General features: G+C 42.4%; 1 protein-coding gene across 2 annotated transcripts in view; it reads right to left on the bottom strand.

Moving 5' to 3' along the window:
• Window positions 1-27,535, bottom strand: part of LOC113579175 (sodium-coupled neutral amino acid transporter 3-like) — a 40,691-nt gene that overhangs the window by 11,060 nt on the left and 2,096 nt on the right. Inside the window, exons 2-10 of one of the 2 annotated variants that reach the window (XM_027012928.2) lie at window positions 16,250-16,463; window positions 13,526-13,558; window positions 12,762-12,858; window positions 12,387-12,502; window positions 7,083-7,156; window positions 6,314-6,406; window positions 5,200-5,281; window positions 1,293-1,375; window positions 21-79 (exon numbers count right to left, since the gene is read on the bottom strand). In XM_027012928.2, the coding sequence (XP_026868729.2) occupies window positions 21-79; window positions 1,293-1,375; window positions 5,200-5,281; window positions 6,314-6,406; window positions 7,083-7,156; window positions 12,387-12,502; window positions 12,762-12,858; window positions 13,526-13,558; window positions 16,250-16,368 (756 nt within the window). In that variant the 5' untranslated portion in view covers window positions 16,369-16,463. The remainder of the gene's footprint in view (window positions 1-20; window positions 80-1,292; window positions 1,376-5,199; window positions 5,282-6,313; window positions 6,407-7,082; window positions 7,157-12,386; window positions 12,503-12,761; window positions 12,859-13,525; window positions 13,559-16,249; window positions 16,464-27,535) is intronic. The other variant, XM_027012929.2, reaches the window with a different exon arrangement.

Raw genomic sequence — 27,535 nt, 5'->3', positions numbered from 1 at the left:
AGCAGGTTGGACGGACGTACCGCAATAAGGAAGAAGACCATGCAACTCAGAGAGAACCCGCTGGTATAACCCAGGTAGCCTGAAACACACACATGCACACGCACACACACAGAGACACCCACACCCACAAGAGAAACACATGTTCTCGTTAGCATCAAGTATCGCAGTTTTGTAAACCCTTCCATGGGCACTTCCCCACCTGCATAGGGGGTGAAGCTATCCCAACCAACCACCCCACCTGCTTGGGTGGAGGTGCTACCCAACACTGTTTATGTCTCTGCAGCCCTTAATTATGTAAATCGTACATTTCACTTATGGCTGATTTCATCTGTGGCGTTAAAGTCCCTGGATAAGGCATCACTGCCTGTTCTCCATCTGTGAATGTTTTTCGTGCGTGTGCTTTGGGTGCTTGGGGTCAGAATATTTTTCCACCTTTTCTAGAGATGTGGTAAAAAATTATTTTTCAGCCTTTTAGCAAAGCTTTCACCTAAAATGTACACTCGGTTGACACCATGCAAATAGCTTTGTCCTTAAACCTCCTCATTCTCCCACTCCAGGTGAAAGTCATATGTCTTTGCTCTCTTTTACGATGGTCTTTTTTCGATAGAACTTCATTTATCATGAGAGAAAATGATGTATCATCATTAAATTATTATTAAAGAATTAAATTTCCTGATGACTGGGCCAAGACATCAAAAAGGTGGCTAATGCCTTGGGTTATATTCAATACGCGAAATACTAAACACACTGGATTACACTTGGAAAGGGCGAAGTGTTAAAAGTAATTTGAAACAGAGCTGTCAACAGTCGAGGGAACAGCCTGAGAGAGGAATGATGAAAAATGACCTTGGGTGTCCTCTGAAAAGTTTCCTCACAGCCATTTTCATCTCTATACTAGGGTGTTTTCAGGGCCAAACAGCACACAAAGCTGTCAAGGGTTGCTCTACGTAATTTATATCTAGCAATAAAAGTAGCACCTTTCTAGTTTATGGAGCAAAAACCAAAATGGAGGTCACTAACAACAAGCTGACAAACACTGTAATACTCGCAGTGAATCACAGCGATCATAAATTCCTACTTATTTAACCAGTCTATAGTTAAAAGGTTCATATAACTGAGGCAGCCACAAAAAGAAAAAGAAAAGTTTTATGCATTTGCAGATTTCTTAAAATGCATAAGTATCAAATACAGGTATAGGAAAAGCAGGCAGGCAGAGGCAGGGCAAAGAGAGGGAGACGAGGTAACTGAGTTGCACTGGCCAGCGGGTGCTGACGAGCACGGCCACGACTCACCAAGCTGCTTCATCAGGGCAAGAGGAAGAATAATGCAAGCAGAGACGATCAACACCAGGTAATTGCCATCCAGATACCACTCCCTAGGAGGGAGAGAGAGAGAGAGAGAGAGAGAGAGAGAGAGAGAGAGAGAGAGTATAAAAACTCCATTGACTTCTTTAGCCCCCATGGCCTTGATTGGGGTATACTGTGATTAGGTGGGTGGCTGTTGGGGATGAGCTCTGTTTCTCTTTGCTTGATTAAGCTGGGCTTGACCTCACTTGTGGCTGGACTGTTCGATGTGAGACTACGGAGAGTTTGATTCAAACACCAAAGTCCTGAACAGGATATCATAAACGTCTTTCAGAATGCCACCCCCCCCCCTCCCTCTCTCCCTCTCTCCCTCTCTCTCTCTCTCTCTCTCTCTCTCTCTCTCTCTCTCGCTCTAAAGCTCTTAAGCTGGTTATTCTTCTCCCAGTTCTCCCAGACAGCAGGCCAAAAGAAAAAAACTTCCTGACCTGCCACATCATGACCTGGAACAGGAGGCATGCGTTAGTGGGAGCTGTGTAGCTCTCCCAGCAACAACAGGGAGACTTCATTAGCCTGTGAAGGACTGTGTGTGTGTTTCAGACTTTATTCTTATTGGAAATTAGGTAAAAACAATGCTTTATAGTTGAGGAACTGAATGGAGTTGCACTGTAAGTGTGTGTGTGTGTGTGTGTTTGTGTGTGTGTGTGTGTGTGTGTGCGTGTGTGTGTGTGTGTGTGGCATGTTTCTTACTATCTGACTCATCCTGGGTGATGGAGCAGTTAAAGAACATGACGCTTTCCCTCATACGCTCATGCACATGCACACATACACACACATGTACACGTCATCAGCTAGTCTCTCTGGTCTGTATGGTTCTGTGCTTCTCTGTCTGAATGCTTATCTGCCAGCAAAGTCTACATCCTGAGTCTCTTCCCCCTGTAGTGAGGAAACCTAAGAGAAGTATCTGTTATCCTAGACCTCTGCCTGGCTTCTACAAGCAAGTAATCGCTATAGAAGCCGTATGCAAAAGTTCCAAATTGCTTTCTACTGTCCCATGAGTCTGCGCATTGCCTCAGGAGGGGGCGAATGCTAATAGACCACAGACAGATAGAGGTCACAGGTCGTTTCCATGGCACTTTTTGAGGTGCCCTTCAGAGTGTCTCTGCACAAGCCTTCTGCCAAGCTTGGTTCCATAGTTTACATCTGCTGTCTGCCTGTTTCCCTCTCTCTCTCTCAATCTCTCTCTCCCTCTCTCTCTCTCTCTCTCCCCCCCCTCTCTCTCAATCCCTCGCTCTATTTTTCTCTCTCTTTCTGTCTCTTTCTCATACTTTCTGTCTCTTACACTCTCACAACCACGCACATACACAGGCACACACATGTACGCATCAACACACGGGTACCCCCTACCTGCTGAGATGTGACCTTCACAAGATAAACACAAACCCTTAAGTGCATCATTCACGAAGTAGCTCTGTGTGAGTCACAAAGCCTCAGGAAAACATTCATCTAGGAGAAACTAAGAACAGCTTACAGTTCACCATCTCTCTCACTCCTCTCTCATAGTCTCTCTCTTCCCTCGCTCTCAATTTCTATTAACAAATCATCCTATACACTTCCCCTTTAATTCAATATAAGTTTTTTGATGGGTGTTTTCAATGGGTCAAGTATTTTGATGGGCAATTTGAATGTTATGTCTTGGACTGAATCCCCCCATCAAAAGACACTGATGTCTTCATCACAAAGAAGGTTTATTTATTTATATATATTATTATTTACCAGTTTGGAATAGCAGTAGCATCAGTGTATGTTCCTTATGTTTATGCTCTGGATACATAACAATTTAGGTATATCATAATCTAATTTATTGGTTTTAATTCGACCATGAACAATTTCGACAAAATATCATTTAACTATAATGAACCAATATCAAGTAGAACTCTCAGGGATCTTGTTTTTTTTTTCTTTTATCCAGAGCTGCTTATATATTTATCAGTTTGACAGTGCATGTGCTCCCTGGGAATCAAATGGAAGGCTGGTATATCTAGCACCTTACGTTTCCTGTGCTACCAGGTGAGCTACTGGAGTCTATCAGTACATACGTGCAGGATTGTACTTTTCTAATAGACTCAAATCTTTCTCTGCTATTGACTTTATAGTTATTAGCCCATCCCTTGGTAAATCAGCCCAAGCTGATATTCTTCACATCTCGCTCTCTGCTCACACTCCCGTTGGGTGCTCGTCCATCTTTCCTGCGTAACGTGCCCAAGAGCCACAAGATAAAACCTCCTTATTGCTGAATGATATCCTTCTGAAGCAAATCACCCCAAGCTTGGAAGAATATCTAGAGATTAGTAGAGCACAATAACCCTCAGATTCTCTGACAAAGTGTTTTATAAGCAGCAAAGTGTTTTTTTTTGTATTTCTTATTCTTCTAATCTCAATACTGTTGCAAATGATTTGTTGAATTACAGTATAAAGTTAATATACTGGAATCAAGACAAAAACGAAATCCCTCTGACGATCCCGTTGTGCTTTCTGCTTTATGATCCGAATATAATAAATTGACTGGTTGCAAAGCTCATTTTATACCAAACCAGGCAGAAATATTACGTAGACGGAGAGACCTGACTTAGTCATCGCCTTGCCTGGAGAATAATGTGAATCTAAAGGGAATATATGTTCTATAACGGACCCAAAGGGACAGATTTTGTCTGGACCTTCTTGTGTTAATGAATGTTTTTAAACATTTTTTCTCAAATCTTTATGCATCAGAAGTCAAGTGTGATTCCTCTTGGTATAGTATTTTTCTTGAACAGCTGTATTTATCAAAACTCTCTCCCAGTGAAGCTTATCAACTTGAATCAGCTTTGACACTAAACTGCATCTTAAGAACTAAGTGATGCACTTAAGTCTCTAAACAAAGGCAAGTTTCAAGGATTAAATTGCCTCTCGAGGGTTAGAAACCACATAAATTTCTTTACATATGCCTAGACTGTGGTAGTTTCTACAGAGATCTAAACATGTTTTTCGCTTCTCTTCTGTTGATAAAAGGGAAAGACCACCTTGAGTGCACTGATGAATTGTGATATAAAACACTTTTACAAACTTGTGGTTTAGTAAATAGAACTCTTCATGTTTAAATTGATACATTATGATCAGACAGACTTTATTAGAGGGAGTACTGCTTCTAATCTTTCCCAGATTGCTGCATGTTTTGGACACAGTTTATTCATCTATAGAATTTTTTTCCTCCCTCAATGCAATGAAAGCCTTCAGTTGGCTTGAGTGGGAATACAAGTGGACATTTCCGCAGAACTGTGGTTTTGGAAATATGTTTACGTTTATGATCAGGACACTTTAGAACTGCTAATGGTGGGTTTTACTTCTACCAAAAAAATACTTTTGATTGCCCATTAATTTTTATCTCTGAAATTCTGGATATCTAGTCTTCAAAATGTCTTACAGCTAAGCTTAACTCATCTGAAAAGCCAGCTACAAATTGATAATTGGGAGAATGTATATGACTCTATTCAAGACCTCTAGTTCCCAGTTGTATTATGGAATGTTTTTCTGTCTGGTTGTTTGTTTTGTATTGTGAAATACACTATAGATATTAATCAATGTTGATTTTGTTGTGTATAAATAAAGAAAAAGCTTGAGAATGCATGTGTTAAGAGCAGATGTTTTTGTGATGCCTAATTTCTCATACAAAAAAACAGTGAAGAGTGGTTACCCTGGATGAATACTGTCAATGCAGTCTGATGCAGTATCTGACATGAATGTGAGATGAAATTGTCACAAACTAACATAAGCTTAAAGTAATATGAAAGACAGACAGACGCACACACATACACACACACACACACACACACACACACACACACACACACGCACTTACCCAGATGGTTTGTGAACTCTGAGAAAGGCCTGTATCACCAGAGGGAATTCGTATTTCACTATGTACAAATAGCTGGACATGGCTATGGGAGAAGAGAGAGAGAAGACAGTAATGAGAGAACACACACCCACACACACCCACACACACCCACACCCACACCCACACACACACACCCACACCCACACCCACACACACACACACACACACACCCACACACACACACACACACACACACACAGTCAAGTCTTTAATCTGTCATACATTCATGTACTACAGGGAACTGTGATTATTATCCTGGAAACCAATGTCACTAAAATCAAGCAAATCAGTCTTCTATATTTAGCTTCTACAAACATGCACAAATCCCCTGGCAGACATGAGCTGTTTCATCTCATTGTGGAGTAAACTATGACAGACTTCAAAGTTCAGCTGATAGTACAATATCAGTCCCATAAAAGTACAATAGAAGGAAAACATGAAATAAAATAAAAATAACAACAGAAATAAAGAAACACTCAAGATCTTGATCTTCAGATACTGCATTTGCTACAGAGGGATTTTACTCTTTGACGAGAATGAAAGGAGCTTCTCTGAAATTCTCTGTATGAATGAGAAGACACCAATGGAAAAACAGAGAAACTGCATCAAAACCTTTTTTACCCTAAAACATCACTGATGGGACCTACTGGGAGGGCTCAGACAATGAAGAATGTCCCAAAGCAGCTCTGACAGAATAGGATGTAAAAGTACAGGTAATATCTATTAATATATATTTTAGTGAAAATAACCAGTGACCCTTTAGGCAGTCATTGGTTCAAGGTGAGGGAGAGAGAGAAGAAAATCTTGGCTATTTATTTTTTGCATCTTAGATATAATATATAGATATTCAATCTTGGGAAGTGCAGGCGTGTGTGTGTGTGTGTGTGTGTGTGTGTGTGTGTGTGTGTGTGTGTGTGTGTGTGTGTGTGTGTGTGTGTGTGTGTGTGTGTTTGTGTGTGTGCGTGTGTGTGTGTGTGTATGTGTGTGTGTGTTTGCATTGCCCTTGACAAGGCTACCATACTATACTGTGCACAGGTCTCTTGTGACACAGGGCAGTGTGACATTGCAGTCTTACCTCCAATATTCTGTAATGTGATTGCAATGCCAGCAGCCATTTTCCCAGGTGTACCAAAGGCTCTGTAACCCAGCTGTTCATATGCCCTGATACCTATAGAGAACACAATTCATCTTAAAACCAGCAAGCATTCATAACACACACACAGCCTTCCTAATAAAATAGATTTCCATGGCATATTCTGTACACACTAAATATTCAGTCCAGTTCTAAAGAGCTTAGACATTTCAGCAAGATAGATCCAGTTTTGGGTGGATAGGCATAGGAAGTGTGAGTGAGTTGTCTGTTCTGCTCACATATTAAAATGGTGGTGGGTGGCTACTATGTGGTTTTTGATGTGTTAGCTGACATTTTATTTACAAATATACAAAGATATGCGAAGCACTAGCCATGCTAATGATGAGTGAGGCTAAAAGGGCCAGTTAGCATTGTGTAAATTCAACTATAATGGCTTCCGTTCGGATGCAGCGTATATGAATCACTAATGATAACTGATCAGGGACCAGCCTACTGCATCTACATGACAATTAGCATGGCTGCTACCTTGCACAGGACACGTGCAAAGCCATGTCACAGGGGATGGGCTTCTACTCGTTTGTTTCTCTCCAGACCGTCTGTTCACATGTCGTGTGCTGGTATGTCATCCACAGATTGTTTCAAGTCCTGCTGGTCTGGAATCAGCCCAGCTCCCTTTCTACTGTTGTTTATTGTAAGAGCTACTGTGTAAACTGGTCTGGGGACGGACAGGCCAGCTTTGCACGGGACTCACCAACGACACCAGAGGACTTGAGCAGTAGGTGTATGGAGTAGGCAGATAGACTTGCCACGGCAGTGAGGAGGAATCTGAGACAAATCCAGAGACAACAAAGATTCAGTAAATACAAGAAGTCATTAAATGCTTCATTTGCTTGGTTCATTATTGGCCATGCACATCCAACATACAAGGACACGTGTAAACAAAATGTGTAGACCATGCATACACTCACACATTTTCATTCATACTGTACACAAATGTTGAGGTGTGTGAGCAGCATTGGACTGTATGGCAAATGTGATCATTCTGATATTAAACACTGTAATATGTTAGAGGCTAACGGAATCCAAATAGCTAAGAGGATCAAGTGTTCATGGGCTTCTGGAAGGTGAAAATCAGAAAAGCTGAATACTGCAAGGCAAAGAGGGAAGGCCACAGGATTAGTGTGGAGGAATAGCACTTGCTAACATGATTAGTGAGCTGAGATCTCACATGAGCTAAACAAACCCCGCCCACGTCCAGCGGCACACATCTGGACAAACATCTCAATATGGTACGCCGAAGCAGGCTTGCCCAAGGCCAAATCTTCCTTTCCTTGTCCTCTTTACAAATAAATGTTCTTTTTCTGTCCTGGCCCTATTTCTCTCCCTCTAGCTCATCCCCCCCCCAATCTCTATTTACAGTTACAGGAACTCTTGGCAACTTCGGGCCAGCTAACTTAGTGCCAAGCATGTCTTTCACCCTGACTTCAACCCTGCTCTCTCACATTTTTTTTTCTTTTCTTTTTCACTTTGCTTTTTTCCTCTGCCCTTTAAAAGCCTGTGAATGGTATGTTCAGTCTGAGGGTAAATGAGTCAGACAGACTGATGTCTTTGGAGACCCTTTCCTGCGTTGAACATCTGGCGTATTTAAAGGAATACATCACCTAGTTATGCTAAAGTTATCAATAAAAATGAAAGCTGGTTGGACCAGTGGGGAAACTCTAAGACACTGCTGGGAAACACCAGCTGAATCTCATTTATATTCCTTATAAATAGCATGGAATCATCATTTAGATTGATGCCAGAAAGTTCTTCTCCCTATGACGCACTGTAAAATCTGTGAAAAAGTCAAATAATCGATAAGTCATTCAAGTCTATCTTTTAAGTATTTTAAGTTGAAAGCTAAATCTGTGCACCAAAAAAGTTGTTAAAGCATTTACTAATACTGGATTTCACCTCCCAGATGACCTAAGACCCTGCAGGGAGCTCAAAGCACTGTGGCCTTTCATTATTTTGAGAGGCAGAATAATCCCTTTGAGGGATTGCATACTCCCACCACAGGGCTTGTTCTTACTCTGGATTTAAATGTGAGAAGAAGGTTAAAGCTGAAGCCATAGTCTCTACAACACAGAGCCTTGGACAAGATCACAGAGCACTGGTCTACATCACAGAGCATTGGTCTAGATTACAGACCCTTGGTCCAGATCACAGAGCCTTGGTCTAGATCACTGTGCCTTGGTTTAGCTCACAGAGCCTTGGTCCATACCACAGAGCCTTGTCCAGGTCACAGAGCCTTGGTCTAGATCACAGTGCCTTGTCCAGGTCACAGAGCCTTGGTCTAGATCACAGTGCCTTGTCCAGGTCACAGAGCCTTGGTCTAGATCACAGTGCCTTGTCCAGGTCACAGAGCCTTGGTCCAGACCACAGAGCCTTGTCCATGTCACAGAGCCTTGGTCTAGATCACAGTGCTTTGTCCAGATAACAGAGCCTTGGTCTAGATCACAGAGACTTGGTTTAGATCACAGAGCCTTGGTCCAGACCACAGAGCCTTGTCCAGATTACAGAGCCTTGGTCTAGATCACAGTGCCTTGGTCTACATCAAAGAGTCTTTGTCTAGATCACAGAGACTTGGTTCAGATCACATTTACATCACAGTAAATGTAAATGTAAAATCACAGAACCCTGGTCAGAAGCCCATGCTGCGATCATGGACTGTTCTGTCCTTCACAGTGCATGTAAGGGGTTCTGCATTTGTGAGGATCATGCAGCCCTCTGTTGTGAATGAGTGGTGCTGTGATTTGGGTAGTTGTAGAACTGTTATGTGGGTTTCCTGTCACCTTGGGGTATAGCAGCACTAGGATTCAGACTGACACAGTGAACTAAAATTCACAGTGGAAGACACAAGCAGATATAAATCTGTCTCAAAACTTGCAGAGAATCACGACAGAAATAAACAATCACTTCACAAACTATGTCATTTCTCGTCCCCCCTCCCCCATGTTTATATCTTCTCCCCATTTTCCTGGTGCCAGTGCTAGGGTGCTTGGTATTGAACACTAACTTTCTGCTGCGTAAGTCATAATGTGTACAGTGCACCAAAATGCCAAGGAACGCTACCCACCCTCTAGCCTTTACTGGGCAGAGATAGCTAAGGTATGCAGTAAAGTATGCTTACGCAGTCTGCAGTAGTGGCATCAGTATCACTGTATGGAGGTCACTGGGAACATGGACTTGGAAAAAAACAACAAACATAAGGGACACAGTTCAAGCTACACCCAAAAGCTTATAGCTACACCCAAAGGCTCATATTAAAACAAGAAAAGGCCACATATAGCTTCAGCTTCAGTGACAATGTGATCGTTTTAGTGGCCTTCTAGTAGAGTATATTTTAATCTCAGCATTTAGTTAGTTAAATGCCGTGAACCTATTGGAACATTTGCGGGGAATTGTGGCTAGTACCATACAAAGTTTGGAAGCATGTTTGGAATACCCCCAAATGTAATGCTGGACTCCACAGCATTTGTGCTAGGGTTAGGGTTCTGAAGAACACAACCAATATGAGTATAATCTGAGAATCATGTTGGGTAGCATGTGAGCATGTTCCCACATGGTGTCTACAGTCTTCCTCCACATTCGGAGGAAGGGAGATGTGATGGGGGGTATACAAGTATACAAGTCAGATCTTTGCACTCTTAGTAAAATTCACATCTCTGGTCTATTTCAGTATCAAGTGGGAGGAACTGTGTCAGCTCTTGAGTTAGGTTTTGTATTGTTAAAAGCCATGTTGTGACGTCTAAAATATCTCCATTTGCAGCTCCATTGCTACATTATTGAAAAGCACCTCTTCACAGATGTGACAAGATCTCATAAGATCCTTACAGATGCAGTAAAACGTTTTATAAAGGTTTGCAACTCCACTGGTTACAAATAATTACAGTGAAAAATGCTGTCTCAGGTTACTCTCTTGTCATTTCAGGATCACACAGAGCACCTTTATCCCCAACAGCGGATTGGCCAGCTGGCACAGATATGGATCTCCAGGTAAAGTTTCCGTATTGAGGCTGAAGGTCAGCAGCATGAAAAATAGTATAGATCGTGCTGTGATTTTCATCATAAAAACAGAATTAGCACTGGCTTACTGCCTGCAGAACAAGAGTCCCGGCTTCAGGAACGTGACTTAATCCAGATCCAGCAGCCAAAAAAAGGAAGGTCAGGGTTATCAGTGATGGTGGCACGTCAGTCTGCGAACTGTGGGAATACGGATTTGCTTGCTACGGAGTGGTTTCCAGGGAAAGTTTTCCATTGAACTGGAAAATATGAGTCACCTTGGGCAAAAGTTGCCAGCTAATTCACTTTCGCACCTCAGGTTAAACCTGAGGATTAGCGGTGTACCTCGTTTGAGTGGTAAAAATAGCTTGCGTCTTTCTGTGACCCTTGATTGGGGTTTTAAGAAAACTGTCATATTATCCAGTACAGACAATTACACTGAGGCGCTCCAGAAAAATGACAACAATTTGTTCTTTTTTTTTCTTAAAAAGTACACTAGCTACACAGTGGTAGTTCAGTGGTTAAGGTACTTGACTTGTAATTAGAAGATTGCTGGTTCAAGTCCCACCACTACCAAGTTGCCACTGTTGGGAACCTGAGCAAGGCCCTTAACCCTCAATTGTTTAAGTTGTACTGAGCCATAATTGTAAGTCACTTTGGCTAAATGCCATAAATGTAAATTATAAAAAGTAACATTGTCTACAAGTGTTATAACAGAACTGGAACACTGTCCCTTGGAGTTATGCACCCTTGGTAAGTAAACAACAGCACATCCTACCCTTACCTGCTACCTTTCACCATTTAGATTTGAACTATACTCAATTAACACTTTATCCAGTTTTCAGAATTCTGGTACTTTCAAATAATTACAAAACCACAAATAACATTTACTACATGTACTTTCACATTGCTCTGTGTCAGTAAATGCAGGGTTATGTTGGACTGACTAGGCTGTCCCTGAATTTGACTTTATCTCACTTCAAACATCCCTACGAATGCATGAAAAGTGAACTAAATTGTAATTAAAACAATGTGACTCCCGGAGTGCAGTTATGCAACCTCATTGGCATACTCCCTCTTCTCTGCAGTGAGCTCCTCCTTCTGATGTTCTGACCACACTGCAGATTATGTTCACCCTGTAGTAAAAGCACCACAGACACTCTCAAATGTTTTACACTGCTGGCACAGGATTAAGACCTAAAGGGAAACTCCACCCTAAAAAAAATAGAATTTCATCTCGATTTCATAACTCATCTGCCACAAGATGATTCAGGAAAGCAACAGCTACCGGTTCATGGCCTAAACAATCTGCCTTGGACAGTAAAATCTTAGCAACAAATTACAATACTCGAAGAAAAACAGATGAATCAGGAGTCCAGTTTGGATGGATTGCCTCTCTGGAGGATGCACACCACAGAATTAAGCACCTATTTCACAAGTGTTATCAGCACAACTACACCAGTTTTAACAGCATGGTGACAAAGTTTCTAGAATATTTATGAGCACCCTTCACCACTGGCTCATAACGATACATTTGCAATAAATTGCTCAGGTTCCCATCAGTCTGACTCAGTAGCAAATCATAATCTGTGAGTTGTGTGGCACTAGACGCTCAGTGGTAATAATAAAACAGTATATCCTAATCAGTGAGAGATTAATGGTGTTTTGACTTAATGTTACAAATGGGATTAATCAGTGAGAAACAAGGTATGGATGATATTGCTTTGGTTTTTTAAACACTATATCAAATTAACCAGACATTCAATCCAGTGATCTAATTATCCATCGGGCCATCCAACGACCCTTTCATTCCTCTAGTAAGTTCATCTGTACTGCTGAATTCTATTTAATTCTATAAATTGCAGTTTGAACTTTGTTGAAACAACACAAGTGTATAGAAGCACTGTTACAGTAAACGGTTCATATGGAAATGTCCATAATTCCACAGTAAATCCTTTTTTTTTTGCTCAGAGCATCCATCCATCCATCCATCCATCCATCCATAACTCACAAAAACAGGACGATGCCCGTGTTAGCCATGGCATATGCCAGTCCCAGAATTCCACTCCCCATAATGGCATTTCCCAGGTTGAAGACGGACATCCCAAATGAGGTCTTCCCCTCAAACTGATCACAAGAGGGCAAAACAAAGATGGCCTTCATCTTCACCTCTTAGAAATGTACATGCAATACGAAATGTATTACATATGATTTGTTTCTACATTCTAATGACCACTGAGCCTATTTCTCATTCTCATAACTATAAATAATTTCATATTATTTTCAGCATAGTTATTGAGTAATTTACAATGGATACTGAAAAGCATGATTTTAGAGTAATAACTGTACAGTAAGCTCGGAGCTGAAGAGGTCAGGTCGGACTCACGTCTGTGAAGCGAGGTGCTTTCTTGTCCTGCACATTGGAGAGGAACTCAGCGCTCTCAGCCATGTTGGCCTCCGTGTCTGCTGTTGCTCTGCTGGGACTGAAAATACACAGTATTGTCAACGAGCAACCTGCTATATTTGTGTGTGTGTGTTTGTGTGTGTGAGTGTGTTTGTGTGTGTGAGTGTGTGTGTGTGTGTGGTGTGTGTGTGTGTGTGTGTGTGTGTGTGTGTGTGTGTGTGTGTGTGTGTGTGTGTGAGTTTGTGTGTGTGTGGTTGTGTGTGTGTGTGTGTGTGTGTGTGTGTGTGTGTGTGTGTGTGTGTGTGTGTGGTGTGTGTGTGTGTGTGTGTGTTGTGTGCGTGTGTGACAGGATGCATTTGCTCACAGTTGCATTGGCTCTATTTTGACAGTAAGTTTCAGAACGAGTATGAAAAAAAACAGTTTGACTGCATGTCTGTGAGCAGATACTCATACTATTGGACTCATACTGCTGGACTCATAATATTCACCATTATATCCTGACTCAGCATTATCTGTCTGCATTGACTTGAGTTGCAATCAGCATTATTACTGATATTTCTTAGATAACAGGACAGAAAGATCACCAACACACACTGTATCCCAATGACATCTGGTGGATAATGATGGAAAGCTTGCGTCGAGCAACTGTGCATGTCTGAATCATTTATGAGTCTGTCCATTGGGTTGATTCCATGCTACAAGCTAGAGGACAACAGGAATCCCGCTAGTCTCCATGTCTTACATACCTGGTGTTGTCTGTACTGTTAGGCACAAGCCCCCTGCAAAGCAGGGCACCAGTGAGGAATCAGCAGCCATCGGATAGCAAGAGAGAAGAAGAAACATATAGCAAAACCTTTGTGAATTTCAAAGATCCAGACTGTCTTTGGCACATGAAGGTTGAGGGTATGTGTATTGGAAGAAAAAAACATGTTTTTCTCTTTCAGGTGACCCACTGCATGCTAGGATGGGGCCACGGGTTAGGAGTAGTGTTTGGATAAGAAGATATGTGACCATGAAACACATGTAGCAATCGTGCATACACCCACGCACATATACACGCATCCAAACACACACACACACACACACACACACACACACACACACACACACACACACACACACACAAATGTGCACACTGAAATGCACAGACCCACATGCCATCCACACACATGCCATCCACAAGGGGCATATCATATACTATCAGTAGTGTTTGTCTAGCCATAGGCCACGTGATGGGACATTCAGGACCGTCCACCGTAATTCACCTTATTCAGAAGGCAAGGCTGGAGACCAGCTGCAAGATGCCACAAATGCGCTGCCGTTCGTGTGCTGCACTCCAAGAAAAAGAGACATTTCAAAGGCACTTCACCCAAAAACGTTACTCCTACTAAGAATGCTAATGATCTCTAATTTTGTCTAATGTACTCTAATGAACGCTAATAAATGCTAATGAATCAGCAGCAGTCATTCCACCCGAATGAAGTTCAGCTAGGCTCCCCATTATATTTTTTTTAATTGAAGGCTACCGAGACATTTTTTTATTTTTTATTTTAAAAGTATTTCAAGAAGTAAGTCCTGGAACTGAGCCTGAAAGATGGTTTTGAGACCTGAATTAAACGGGGTCTACTGAAAAAAAAATGCTACATGAGTGCAATATTTAAATAATAATGTACAGCCTGACATTCATCACAAACAAAACCCCTGAAGCCTGTATAGAACCTTTACTTTATTTTGGGTCTCTGAGCATCCTGTTACAATTTATTTCCTGTTAATGACAAGCTGGCTATAAATAACCTAACTTATTACACAGCTACTTCCCAAACAAATCATTAACTTGATTTAAGTTATTGTTCTGAGACGATTATATTACCACTAAGAAAAACTATCTATCAAAACTACACAGCCATGTAGAGAACTGCATAAAAATGGTGGATCAGCCTATTAAGGTTAAGGTTAAGGTTAAACTGAACTTTCCAATTTTTTGTGAATCTGGCTAGTGAAAGGTAAGCAGCAATCCTGTAGCAATGGTAGCAGATTTATTGTTACAGTGTTAAGACGAACATGACCATTTATGGCAAAATGTGACAGTGAATGGAATGGAATGTAGATATTATTGGGCTATGCTGAGTTATGGTAGGAGCAAAAAATGACTAAACTATGAATGCCTCGACCGACCATTCAGAGTTGAGTATTCCCCAAAGTACGTACATGCATAATACTTGCTAAATTAACCTTTGGCTTTGGCTCTGTTCCATAATGCCCTAGTGCCCCCTCCACAAACAGAATGGACGGTACTTTATCTGTAAAAGAGCTACAATATAGGCACAAAGGTGACAAGTCAAGCTCAAATGAAAGTGCTGACTTCATATTTGATGTGCGGGTGAAAAAAGGCCTTGTCTTCACTTTTGACTCCATGATCCGTAACCAAGGACTCACACTTGAAACTGAGATAATAATCCAGAAAAGCCTGTTTTATTCATTCATTCATTCATGCATTTTGTTTTGTGTTTATGACACTCTGATTGCATGATTGCATGTTTGAGCTGTGCTGCTCATTTCATAGTAGAGAAGGATACTGTGTCATTGATTTTCTCCCATGTATACCACAGTGTCCAGTGCGTAGGGCAAAACTCACACTGAACAGCAAAGGCCAAGATGACCAGCAGACAAACATTATTCAAAATATGCCTCTAATAAATCACTTAGACAGAAGAGCCTATCTTGGGAATATCCCAAAGAAAAAAACTGCCAAGAGCCTATTTTAATTTAAATTCATTTTATGGGTTTGTGTCGGGATAGGATAGTGTGAAAATTGCTTGTCATAATAAATGTGACCATTTGGACTTTGTCCACTTAGACAGGCGAAACAACTCTGGAGCGCTATCGCCTCTGCCCTGCCACGGTTTCCACAAACTAGAAAGTTAGCAAACATGCACTGTACAGTGGACCTGAACGGTTCTGCTATGTGGGGACATAGCGGGCCAGCACTGTCCTGCTGTGTGGGGACATCATGTGCCTGCCTTATCCTGCTGTGTAGAGACATAGCAGGCCAGCCCTGTCCTGCTGTGTGCTTTGTCATGGGACTATAGCAGTAGAATGCCTACTTCCACTAGAAGGCTTTTGGAAAAAGACAGTAATCATGCATCATTATCAGAACAATCAAAATTGAAATTTGGTGTGATTAAAATATAGTGTTTCATACTGTGGTATATAATTCAAACAAAAATACATAACAGCTCCATCCCTATAGACATCATGTGGTTTTTTAAATTATATTCTTTAAATATTATTTGTAGCACACTTATGCTTATAAGGCAGATGTAGCATCATGAAAATGCATCATGACATACAGCCTTTGCTTAACGTGACCTAGCAGAGCTGGACTCAAGTATCCCTTCCAAGCAGTTCTGGGACCTCTCTAACTGGACCCAGTGTGATCGCAGTGTGTGTGTCTAAGAGTGCTCACTTACTGGGCTGTGTCGTCTGACTGGGTCTTGCTGGGTGTGGAGGCAGTGGGCGTCTCATCTCCCGCTTCATGGCCTTTCCCGTTGGGAATGGCATTCATTTCATCTGGCTTTGGATCCTCCATTGCCGCCACAGTGATTATTCCAGAAGCTATAGAAGGACTTCAACAGAAATTCCCCAGGAATTCCTATTAGAGGGAATTTCTACCTCGTGAAAGCCCTACAGGGAAAACAAAAGTTTCATGTCACTCTCTCGACACACACTATGGACTGAGTTGGGATTTCAAGTATAGGACTATATCAGTATAGGAGACAGGCATTTCCCTGTGACGACCTAGAGTAAAACTCACTGTAATGTGATGGTCACACACTGGGCATATACACAGTGTGAAGCCAAAGTCAAACTTAATTATATAGCGCCTTTTACAACACACATTGTCACAAAGCAACTTTTACAAATGTATAGGTCCACATCACTATGAAGAGCATTAGATGCTTCCTGTATGGGGTGATTTATCTCTCACATTTTTTATAACGTGGTATATTGATGTCTTGCAGACACACTCTGCCTGACTCAGAAGGATCTATTCATTGCCAATCCCACTGTAATATGTGTGTGGCATGTCAAACAAGTGAAGCATGGCTTTATTTGCCAAGATGTGTCCATGCTCCTCTAAGACTCCTCTAAGAAAGCTTAGCTGATGGTTGTTTTTCTTCCCCTCTTCTCTGGGTCTCGGTACACTGGCTCTGATGTCTCTATAGTGGGCTTTGTGATGCTTCTCTTGCTTCCTGTTGCCTGTGCCTGGGACCCCTGCAGAGGTTTCTGTGGGACCTGCTGGAGGTCCGAGCCCCAGAGAAAGCAACATGTGACATGTATTTCCCGTTTGCTTCGTCTCTCCTGTGCAGGACCCCTGAACTCCCGCCTAAAGCTCTGGAACCCCATATTTGCATCAGCAATGGTGTAAACAGAGTGGGTATGCCTGTGTGTGTGTGTGTGGAGGGGGGTGTGTGTGTGTGTGACCTCAACCAGTGAGGGGCCATGGAGACGAGATCGATGAAAAGCTGTAGAACCAGTCAGGACCAGTTCAGAACCAGTCAGGACCAGTTCAGAAACAGTTCTGGCCTCTTTGTGTTGTCCCTCTCTCTTTCTGCCTCTTTGCTTTAATTAGGGAGAGCTTAGCATAACAGACATGCTCTCTCCAAACTCACAGAGCTTAGCTGGCGTCCCAGAGCACCCTCTGACGCCTTCAGTCTTCCCTCTGATCCCCTCTCCCCTCATCTCCTGTCTTCTTCTCACATTTCTTTTCCTATCCTCTTCTTTTCTCTCCTATCCTCTCCTCTTTCAGAACAGCACTCATATCATGAGCTTCTCCATCTCCTTCTTGCTGACTGGATGGATGGGAGGGCCCTGGAGATCCTGCTGTAGCAGGACGTTATCTCTCTACCCCAGGATGGTGTTAGGTGCCCCACTGCCCCAGGATGGTGTTAGGTGCCCCACTGCCCCAGGATGGTGTTAGGTGCCCCACTGCCCAGCTCTTTCCCCAGCTGGCCGCACTCTCTTTGCCCTGCGCTAGCCGCAACCCCTGCATCTCGGGCCGAAGCTGGACAACGTGGCCGGCCAGCAAAGCGAGGGCCACACAATGCCGCGAGTTGTGTGGTTTCCTGGGAACTGCCCTCATGGGAACAGTGGGGCGATTGTGCCAGGAATCATTACAGCACTAGGTCCCCTTGGCTACGGCTTGCCCGTACCACTCGAGGGGCTGAGAAGGTAATTCATCAGACCCTAATTGAAAAGACGACAAAACCATTAAAAATTCGGCAACGGTGCTCACAGCAGCTCAGCTCACTGAAACATGAGGAAGAGCTTACTGGTGGGGGGTGGGTCCTGTGCCAAAACTCAAGCTGTCCTGCGTTCTTAATGGAGCACTATGCCATCATTCAAACATTCCACGAATCAGAGAGACAACAGATGGTCTCTGAATGGTTGGACAACGTGATTAGGCATAAGGTAGCCAATGAGGTCGCAGCTGCATCAGGCGTCACTGGGTCAAAACTGGAGCTCGTAGCGAGTGCTTCCCTCCTCAATGGAGCACATGACATCCTTCAGCTGGGTGTAACTGGGTTTGGGGTTGCATGGTTGCCTGTCAGAGGCTGTACTCCTCAACACCCTCTGCTGCTCTCAGCTACATAGTTCAGCCACAAACACACACGAGTCAGTAAAGTCAAGATTCTCAAATTGCTAAGAAAGGCGCAACATTTTAGTTATTTCCTGCATTTTGCAAAATGTATATGAAATCTACATCTTATGAAAAGACAGCCGCACATACACAGCTACATGACAGTCCCAGTGCTCTGATATTGTTCAGCGCCTTGTTCACAAAATGAACGAGGCCAGATGTGTGAAAGATTGGTTAATCTGAGGTTGTCCTAAAGATTGTTAGTTGAACCCCTCTTGTGCTAATAACTGTCACATCTGCTGTCTTGAAAAAATCTCCTTAGTTTGCTCCCTATGTTGAAAAGCCTCCACAAATAACTGTTATTAGGAGCAGTTTATCTGTCAATGAAGCTGCAGCTGCATGGAGAACTAACGGAGGTCAAGAGGGGATGATAAAGATGATGATGAAGTCACAGTCTAAGACCAAGGTGCAATCAGAACCAGAAAGAAGCAGGACTTGCTATTTGTGTTTCTCCTCTGTTTATTGAAGCTTCCTGGGGGCCTGGGTGTGTGTGTGTGTGTGTGTGTGTGTGTGTGTGTGAGTGTGTGTGCATGCGTGTGTGTGTATAACTGGTGCTGTTAGTGCTAACCAATGAATTCCCTGGGGCAACAGACTAGTTGAACACAGGAGCTTCAGACTGTCAGAATCCAAATAGGTCAAACCCAGTAATTTACTAATCCTTAAACAGATCAGGACTGCAAATATACACAGAAAGAGAAAGAATCAGAGATGGAAGAGGAGAGGGATAGAGACCACACAGCCATAGAGAGAGAAACAGGGCAGAAGACTGAAACTAAAACAAGCATACAGAGAGAGAAAAAAAAGAGACAGACAGGACCAGAAACAGAGCACTTTCTCTGTTCATGCTCCAAATATATACACCTCAGAGAAGAGCTCTTAAACATTAAACACACACAATCCATCTTTTGAAGAGAAAATGATAAGAAATGAAGATACATTACGTGTGAGTTTAGGAGAGGTACCATTTATAACTGCAACACCCTTAAGGAAACAAATCTTAAATCTCATGGAATTTAATATGTAATTTTGTGTTTATGTGTATAATATCAAATCTAAATATTAAATTCGTAATATATCTTAATAAGAATTCTTAACTCTTAAAAGCTACTGATTGGTAACAATCCTTGCCAATAAAGCTATCTGAATCAGAAAGAGAGACAGAGGGTAACAAAGAGACAGAGGAAGAATATGAAAGAGAGAGAGAGAGAGAGAGAGAGAGAGAGAGAGAGAGAGAGAGAGAGAGAGAGAGAGAGAGAGACAGAGGGTAACAAAGAGACAGAGGAAGAATATGAAAGAGACAGAGAGAGAGAGAGAGAGAGAGCTAGCCAGCTACTGGTACAGCTGATGCAACACTGCACTAACAGTGACGCGGTCTGAGCTGACTCCGGACGTCACTGAGAACACGTTTACTCTGCAGTGCGTACGTGTGTGTGTGTGTGCAAATTCAATCGTGCTCTTTTAAGTCCAACACTCAAGTATCGACTCTCTCACTGGGAATTACTTTAAGCTAGGCCAGCTGTGTGCATGTGTGGTCGTGAATGCAAGAGACATAATCAGGTCTTAAAGGCAGTGCGGTAAAGCCTTTCACTCCTGACGCCAACCACACATTGCTCCCCTCTCTTAACCTATCTCCCCCTTCTCCTCCTTTTTCTTCATCCCCTCTTCCTCTCTTTTCTCTGCTCGTCTCCCGCACTCCCTTGCTCTTTCTTCTCCTCCTCTTTCTCCTTCATTATCCTTCTCTCTCTTCCTCCAGTCTCACGCTTCTCTGCCGTCCTGCTCCATCAGTGTCCATGGCCACAACCTTACACTGAAAAGTGCTGGAGATAAAAATGTGCACCGGGTGTTGCATTCAGTTCTGCTGCCCTTTAAATTCATGTGTTCACTGAAAAGGAATCAGCACTGGGATTGAAAGGGTTTTATGACCATGTTTATCAAGGCTGTCGGCACTGAACAACACAAGAATTATCAGCATTATGGTTTCAAATATGTTTGGAGTACAATTGCTTTCTATTTATTTTGAGTAAATATTAATCTTAGAATGTTTATTTGATCATTTGACTTTCCAGGAGTTGTTGTGGACTTTCTCACGGCACTCACATGCAGTGTCATTGGTCACCTGTTATTTTAGAGACGCGGGCTGACCAAATACACTTTTCCTCATGATCATAGTGCAGTTTCCACAGAATGTTTGGACAGGTACCTGCAGCAAGCTCTTTTATATGTTTAATATATATATATTAATATATATATTATATATTTAATATATACATATATATTTATATATGTCACGGAACGCTCGTCTCCCGCGAGTCACGTGGTTTGGTCCGCCACATGCAGTGGGAGGATTCTCGTCTGTGGCCACGCCTGCACCTCGTCCTGTCTGTGTATTTAAACCCTCATCGTAGTGTGCAGGATGGTTGGTAATTGTTGATTTATTAACGTGTTAATGTTAAGGGTAATGTTCTTCTCGTCATTGTTAAACATATGCGTGTTTATTGTGTCCGTCTAACGTTAACCGTTACATGTTCATATTCTTCCTCTGTAATACGTGCGAGTGCCGTTGCGGTTCTGTGTTAATGTTCGTCCACGTCCGAAATGCTAAAGGGTAAAATGCTACTGCTCATTACAAAGACTTAAGTTACGTTACACACACATATATATGTGTGCGTGTATGTATGTTAATTGTTCTTCCTTCCATCCAAAAGAAGTATAGACCTTGAAATGTTTAACCAAAGGAATTATGTTTTCTGTGATCACATGACAGGAAGGTGTCCTCGGTAATAATAATAAAATTTATGTGCAGAGCACTTTTCACACAGGGAATACAGCTCACAGTGCTTTAGACAAATAATAAGGCATAAACCACACAAATGATAGACAATGATTGTCTTTATTAGACAAACTTCAGTGATCCAGCCATGACTTTGCAGTATATGTAAGCAGACTATGATTCAGCAGTTGGTAAAAAGTCACCGGAGGTCACCAGATTGACAGATTGATAAATTTGGACTTATTTCAACAAGCGCAGAGCCTCTGTGTCTTTCCACAGCCTCATGAAGAGCAGGCTGAGGGAGACATACCGAGCTATGGTCTGGGAGAGCGAGAGAACGTTTGTGTGTGTGTGACTGAATGAGTGAGAGAGAGAGACAGAAAGCAAGAGTAGGCGACTGAATGGGATAGAGGGAGAGAGAGAGTGAGAGAAGTAGAGAGGGAGATGGAGAGAAGGTAGGGGGGGCTAGTGATGTACACGTAAGCAGCAGCATGATGATGACTAGCTCGCTCCCAGCGCGGCCATGTGCTGCCAAAAATAGCTGCGCCTCGCTCACGTGCCAGGAGACGCGTGTGCCAGGAACAGCGTTACACGTCAGATGCCGGTAAACATGCACGAGGGCAACGCAACATGCCATCTGTCCCCACTCTCTCCTGCACATCCAAACGAGCTGTACAGACAGGCCGGTGCTAAAAGCTCCAATCAGCAGGAGCCAGATTTGGTCGGCTCTGGGCTAGCGAGCTGAAAGCAGCACATCCATTGCAGCATTTCAGCACAGTTCAGCAGAGGTGGAATTTATTGGAAAGACATTGGCTTTACTAAAACCTACAAAAAAACCCTGCTGGTTGGAGCCATTTCTTCCTGGCCCTTCAATCAGAATGTTAATTATGTTAATTATTAAGTTAATTAATTATTAAGTTAATTATGATTCTCTGTTTCTTTCAGTCCAATGTGTTTTTGCAACTCTTCATATTCCTTCCTACAGATGTTTCCATCACTAGGGACTGCTACATCTATTACCACTACTGATTTACCACTACTACATCCTGTCTACTGTCAAGAAATCTGGTCGGTTTGTGCTTCAAAATGACCTAGTGCTTAGTGGTTGACCATGTGCTGCTTTAATTTAATTTAATTATTTTTGCCTCATGGTTCCTGTGATTTGAGAATCCCCATGGAATTTTAGCTGTTCTCTAGGACTGTTATATGGTCTTGTGGAAGTTCAATTGTCCTTTTTACTATCAGCCGACCACACTTCTCCAGCCTGAATGACACTGCAATGGCCTTGCTGTAGATCCTGGTCAGATGGAAAAATTCGTTAATGTTTCTTTCCCTATTTGTGTTTAAGCTTGACGTCTTCCATGTACAGTAGATGACTGATGGCAGTTCTGCTTCTGAATCTTTACCTGTATGCACTCTTATTGATGATCTGAAAAACACTGGGGACACTGCATCTCCATGGTATATACTACATTTTTTGATCTCCCGGGCAATTGTCTTTGAGGTGGCTCCCAGTGTTGTCCTCCAGTATTCTATTGAGTTCTGAGGAAAGTATCCAGCAATGAACCATATACTTTTTTTATAGTTAATACAGGTAACACTAATTTACCTGGGTTATAGTTGTCTGGATTATGTTTAATCGAGGTAACACTAAATTGGTCTGTCTGGTCTAGGAATCCTTGTGGAGAGCTAAATCTGTCAGTAGGTGGGGCTTTGAGCATATGGTGTTGTTACCAATCCCCCTTCTGATTATTGCTCATGTACTTACACACATACTTTATTCAGCTTGGTGGCCAGTATTCCTGACATTAGCTTCCATGTTGTTGACAGTTTTGGTCTGTAGTTCAATGATTTTCAGCTCTTGTTGGTGTCCTTCAGTCAGCCCAGATGGATAAATCCTCCCGATGGAATATATCTTGTCACAGGAGCAGAATGGAGAGCTATAGAATGCCTTATTCATTCCAGAAAAAGTCTTTCTCTGTTCGTCTTTCTCTCCATCTTGCTCTGCCGCAAAATGAATAGAGTAGATGCTGAGTGAGAGATATTTATTCAGCCTTGGTGTGAGATGGCCGAGAGACATGGTGGTACCAGACGACAGCCTCGTCTGAAAAGCCTTTATAGGCAGCATCCAGGGTGGTGTCTCTCCATCTCTCTGCTTAATTTCTACACTGCAAGGCTTGCATGAAATTCTTTACTTATACTAGGTCACTGAATCTCTCTCTCTCTCACTCACACACACACACACACACACACACACACACACACACACACACACACAGAGCAGGTGTCTTTTCCAACACAGGCTCTCAAAAGAAAAAAAGACTAAGTGTAGACAAGACAGCTCTTGAGTAAGATAACCTCACTGAAGGATAACCAGAGCAGATCTTATTATGACCCCAAAAGCAATGGCTCCCCAGAGTGATTAGACGTTTCCATAATTCCAAACACAATGTAATCATTTAATTTAGTCAATCCTAACCATAGATGTCTGTTATATTCTGGAACCACATAGAGAATTATAGCCACGCATATTCCAAGTAACTCAGCCCTCAAAATGTCGAATAAATGATCCCTGAAATAGTCATAGCAGGCATCTCTTCTTCCCTCTTCCCAGACTGATGGAGCCAGTAAGTAATATACAGACCTACCATACAGGCTAAAGAACAGAAATATATATTATTATTTACCAATGATTAATTTCACACACACACACACACACACACACACACACACACACACACACACACACACACACACACAGCACCTAATATACTCACATGCATAATACATAGCCCCATAATACAAATGAAGTACAGAAATCCCAACTAGTGGTCAATCAGCTTACTCAGCCTATGAGCAAATATGGACCGTTTGTCAGACTCATTAATTCATTAGTTCATTAATGATTCTCCATTAACACTATAGAATGGTAAAAGTGCTCCATATAGTAGCAGTAAGATTGTACACCTATAGTTATAGTGTACTTAAGTCTCTCTCGCTTTCTCTCTCTCTCTCTCTCTCTCTCTCTCTCTCTCTCTCTCTCTCTCTCTCTCTCTCTCTCTCAGTAAAAGTCTAATTTCTGATGCATTGTAAGATGAGAATCATTCTTTGGATCTTGACCCGAGCCGTCTCTTAGCGCCCATGTTTGAGGGCTCGAGAGCACATCTCATTTCCCCTCTGTGTTCAAGTCCCGTGCTCTCATTGCGCAGCTGTTGTTTCCACAGCATGAGAGAGTTCGTGGGGGTCATTCGCAACAGCCACATAAAGGGAATTATTGAGGCTGAGAGGGAGGTGGGTCAGGTGCTCTCCTGCTGATCATGGGCAAGAGGGCGGGGACCCCAGATGTTGGAGCGCTCATGGGAACAATAGCGGACATGTGACCAGTGGCCTAACAAATTTCCGCACTGCCCAGTTTGGCCTCTCCAACGCCACACCATGCCAGTTCCGAGCCAGCACCCACGACCTCCGAACTCCTGTCACGGGTCCCAGACAAAGGGGATCCTTACCCATGTCCCCTGCCGCAGCTTCCATTCAGTCACTTGGGAAAAGAGAGCATCATGGGAAGGGAACGCAGTGTTACTCATGGTCCACGCTGCAGAGGAACTAAATCGCAGTCTGGAGTGCAGCCAGTGCCAACAGGGGATAGCCAATTCAAATGCACAAAAGTCACAAGGCAAAAGTGATGGCGAATATTCATTTCCTTTCCAACAATGGTGCTATTGGTTGCGTTGGGTCCTGTTGAAGCTTGGATGCAATTGTATGTCCATTAACATAAACTGGCCACTGAGAAGCAGGTTCTTGTTGTTAGCATATGTACTTTATCTGCATGCATAACAGAATTGCCATGGTAGTACATTAAACACAAAACTATATGCAATATACATGCAATTGAAGTGCTGAAGCATTTTGTGCACAAGTGAATTATTGACATAAAATATTAAGCCATACCTTTGTGTGCTTGACATATACAGTAGTTGGTTTTAACATTTTAGAAAAGATCAATCAAAAACATGATGAAACTCTATTAATAATACTAGAACATTGAATTTTTGAGGCTAATTATCTCTGAAATTCACTTTGTCTGACACTCCACTTAATCTGACTATTCCTTATGAATAAGTGCTTTTTGTAACTTTTCTGCCATTTTTGCTTTCTTCCTTTTTGTTAACTGTTTTACCTTTTCATCCCAGACTACAGACCATTACTTCATATATTCTCACAATATACAAAAATCTGCTTTTCCTGTACGATAACAGTCAGGTATTCACAGTGCATGTGTTAATGTCCACCCAGAAATCCAATCACATGGTTGCATTCCAAAACAACTGTGCTGACTAGCTTGTGATGCTGTCTCACGCTTTCCCAGCAAAAACCTCAGAGTCCATTGCTCTACAGACCTGTGTGCCATCAGCCTACTGAGTGTAGGCTGCACAGATTCCTAGTGCTGCAGACCCGATGTGATCTCCATGTGAGCTTCCATTCGCTCATGAGGCTGCTGCAGTCACTGCTGTGGAATTTTCCATCACCAGGCTAAAAACTGTACACACACACACGCACACACACACATGCTCTTCCATGTGCAGAAAAAGTGACTTCACTTGGGACACCTGCATAGGCTTTTCCAACATGACATTCCTGCTTTTAATCCATGCGCTGCTGCAGGGAAACACCTATTGTCCGAGCAGGCCGATAACCGATAAAGGTCAAGATTTTTTATTTTGCAAGCAGCATAATCCATTATGGATGCCACATACTCAACTCAGCATAACCTAAAGGGCCTCTTACCACTTTCACTCTATGTGATGCCTGCTACATGACATTAAACCGCCACGTGCCGGTGAAAGCCAGCAATCATCTCACACTAGAATCTTGTGTAGAATGTGTAGATTTTTTTCTGGGGAAGGAAAAATTCTCATGTGGGCTTTTTTCTTGTGTCCACTATGCAAGACCAAGCATTCTCACTGCCCACTCCTGCACCAATGGGTTATAGTGGGTTAGGCACATCCAGGAGAACAGACACTGGTTTAAGACCTGGGGTCTGTACTGAGGATTGCACTGGTTCTTGGCTATCCTCTAGAATGTTTCTTTCTCATCAATTCACACTTATTCATGTGGCTTGCCAGTTATTTTGGGGGATATTCTAAAGGCAACAGACAGTCTCAATGTACTATGTTTCCAGTTAGCAGTGTTTTTAATAAAAACTTCTTTTAATAAAAAGTGCTAAAACACATCTTCATTTCCTCCACCCTCTAGTATGAGGCTGATTCCTGATCTTGCCTGCTGTAAGTGAGGTTTAAGTGAAGTAGTGTTATTATATAGCAAATCTTATTGCAATATGTAGCAATATAATCACAAGGTCATACTTCTACACAGGTCAAGCAGTTATGTCCAGTCATGTCCAGTACTATGTTCAGAGTCCTTCTAAGTGAATGTTTGGTAGTATGGGTTCTTAGAACAGTCATATAGCTGAGGATTTAAGAGCATTTTTTAAATAACTCAGGAATAAAATTTGAATGATTTGACTACTCATATAAACCCCTTCAGTTAACAGGGTGCAAGCAAGTTTGCCCCAATAAACCTCAGTCAAGTGTGCTAAAGATACCTACACATGAGCTTGTTTATGTTTCAGACCATCACCCTGCAGTGCTGTGACTGCGGTTTTCCAACCACAGCTCCAGAAAGACAGGATTTGATCCATAGAACATCCTCATCCACACACTGTGTCAATGCCAAACTCCAGACAAAACTCAGCTCTCTTTCACCTGAACCGGGATCTCACTGGAATTTGCCTTTCATACGCCCTAGTCTGTGGCAAGACAGCTTTTTGCTTTTCATTTTGCTGGGTAGGATGTGACCCACAAGCAGCAGACAAGTGTCTTACCCATGCAAGGAATTTTTGGGTCCCCAAAGCAAGGAGAGATCAAATTAGACCACCATCAATGTGAAATGAAATTCCATAAAAAAATGAAAGCTCACCATGTAGACAGCGCTCTGGATCAAGATGAAGACTAATTTCCTGTTAATATTTTCCCCCTTGCTTTATTCTTTGGTCTGGCAGACATCCTCTAGATGTCCTTTGATGATATTTCATAGACTCAATTGTTTCAAATAACAAAGCAAAACCCCCCTAATGTCTTGGATATAACACCCCCCTCACCCCCCCCCCCCCCCCCCCCAATTTGCATTCCACGTGTGTTGGCCAATGGGATGATTCCATTTGATAAATGGGTCACTGTGATAAGATGGATTCTAACAGTTCTGGAAATTGTACTGAAAATTTAGCAA

This window comes from Electrophorus electricus, chromosome 20 (assembly GCF_013358815.1).
Source record: "Electrophorus electricus isolate fEleEle1 chromosome 20, fEleEle1.pri, whole genome shotgun sequence".
NCBI classification, from domain to species: Eukaryota; Metazoa; Chordata; class Actinopteri; order Gymnotiformes; family Gymnotidae; genus Electrophorus; species Electrophorus electricus.
Note: the sequence above shows the minus strand (reverse complement) of the source record. Positions and strands in the feature narration are given on the sequence as shown.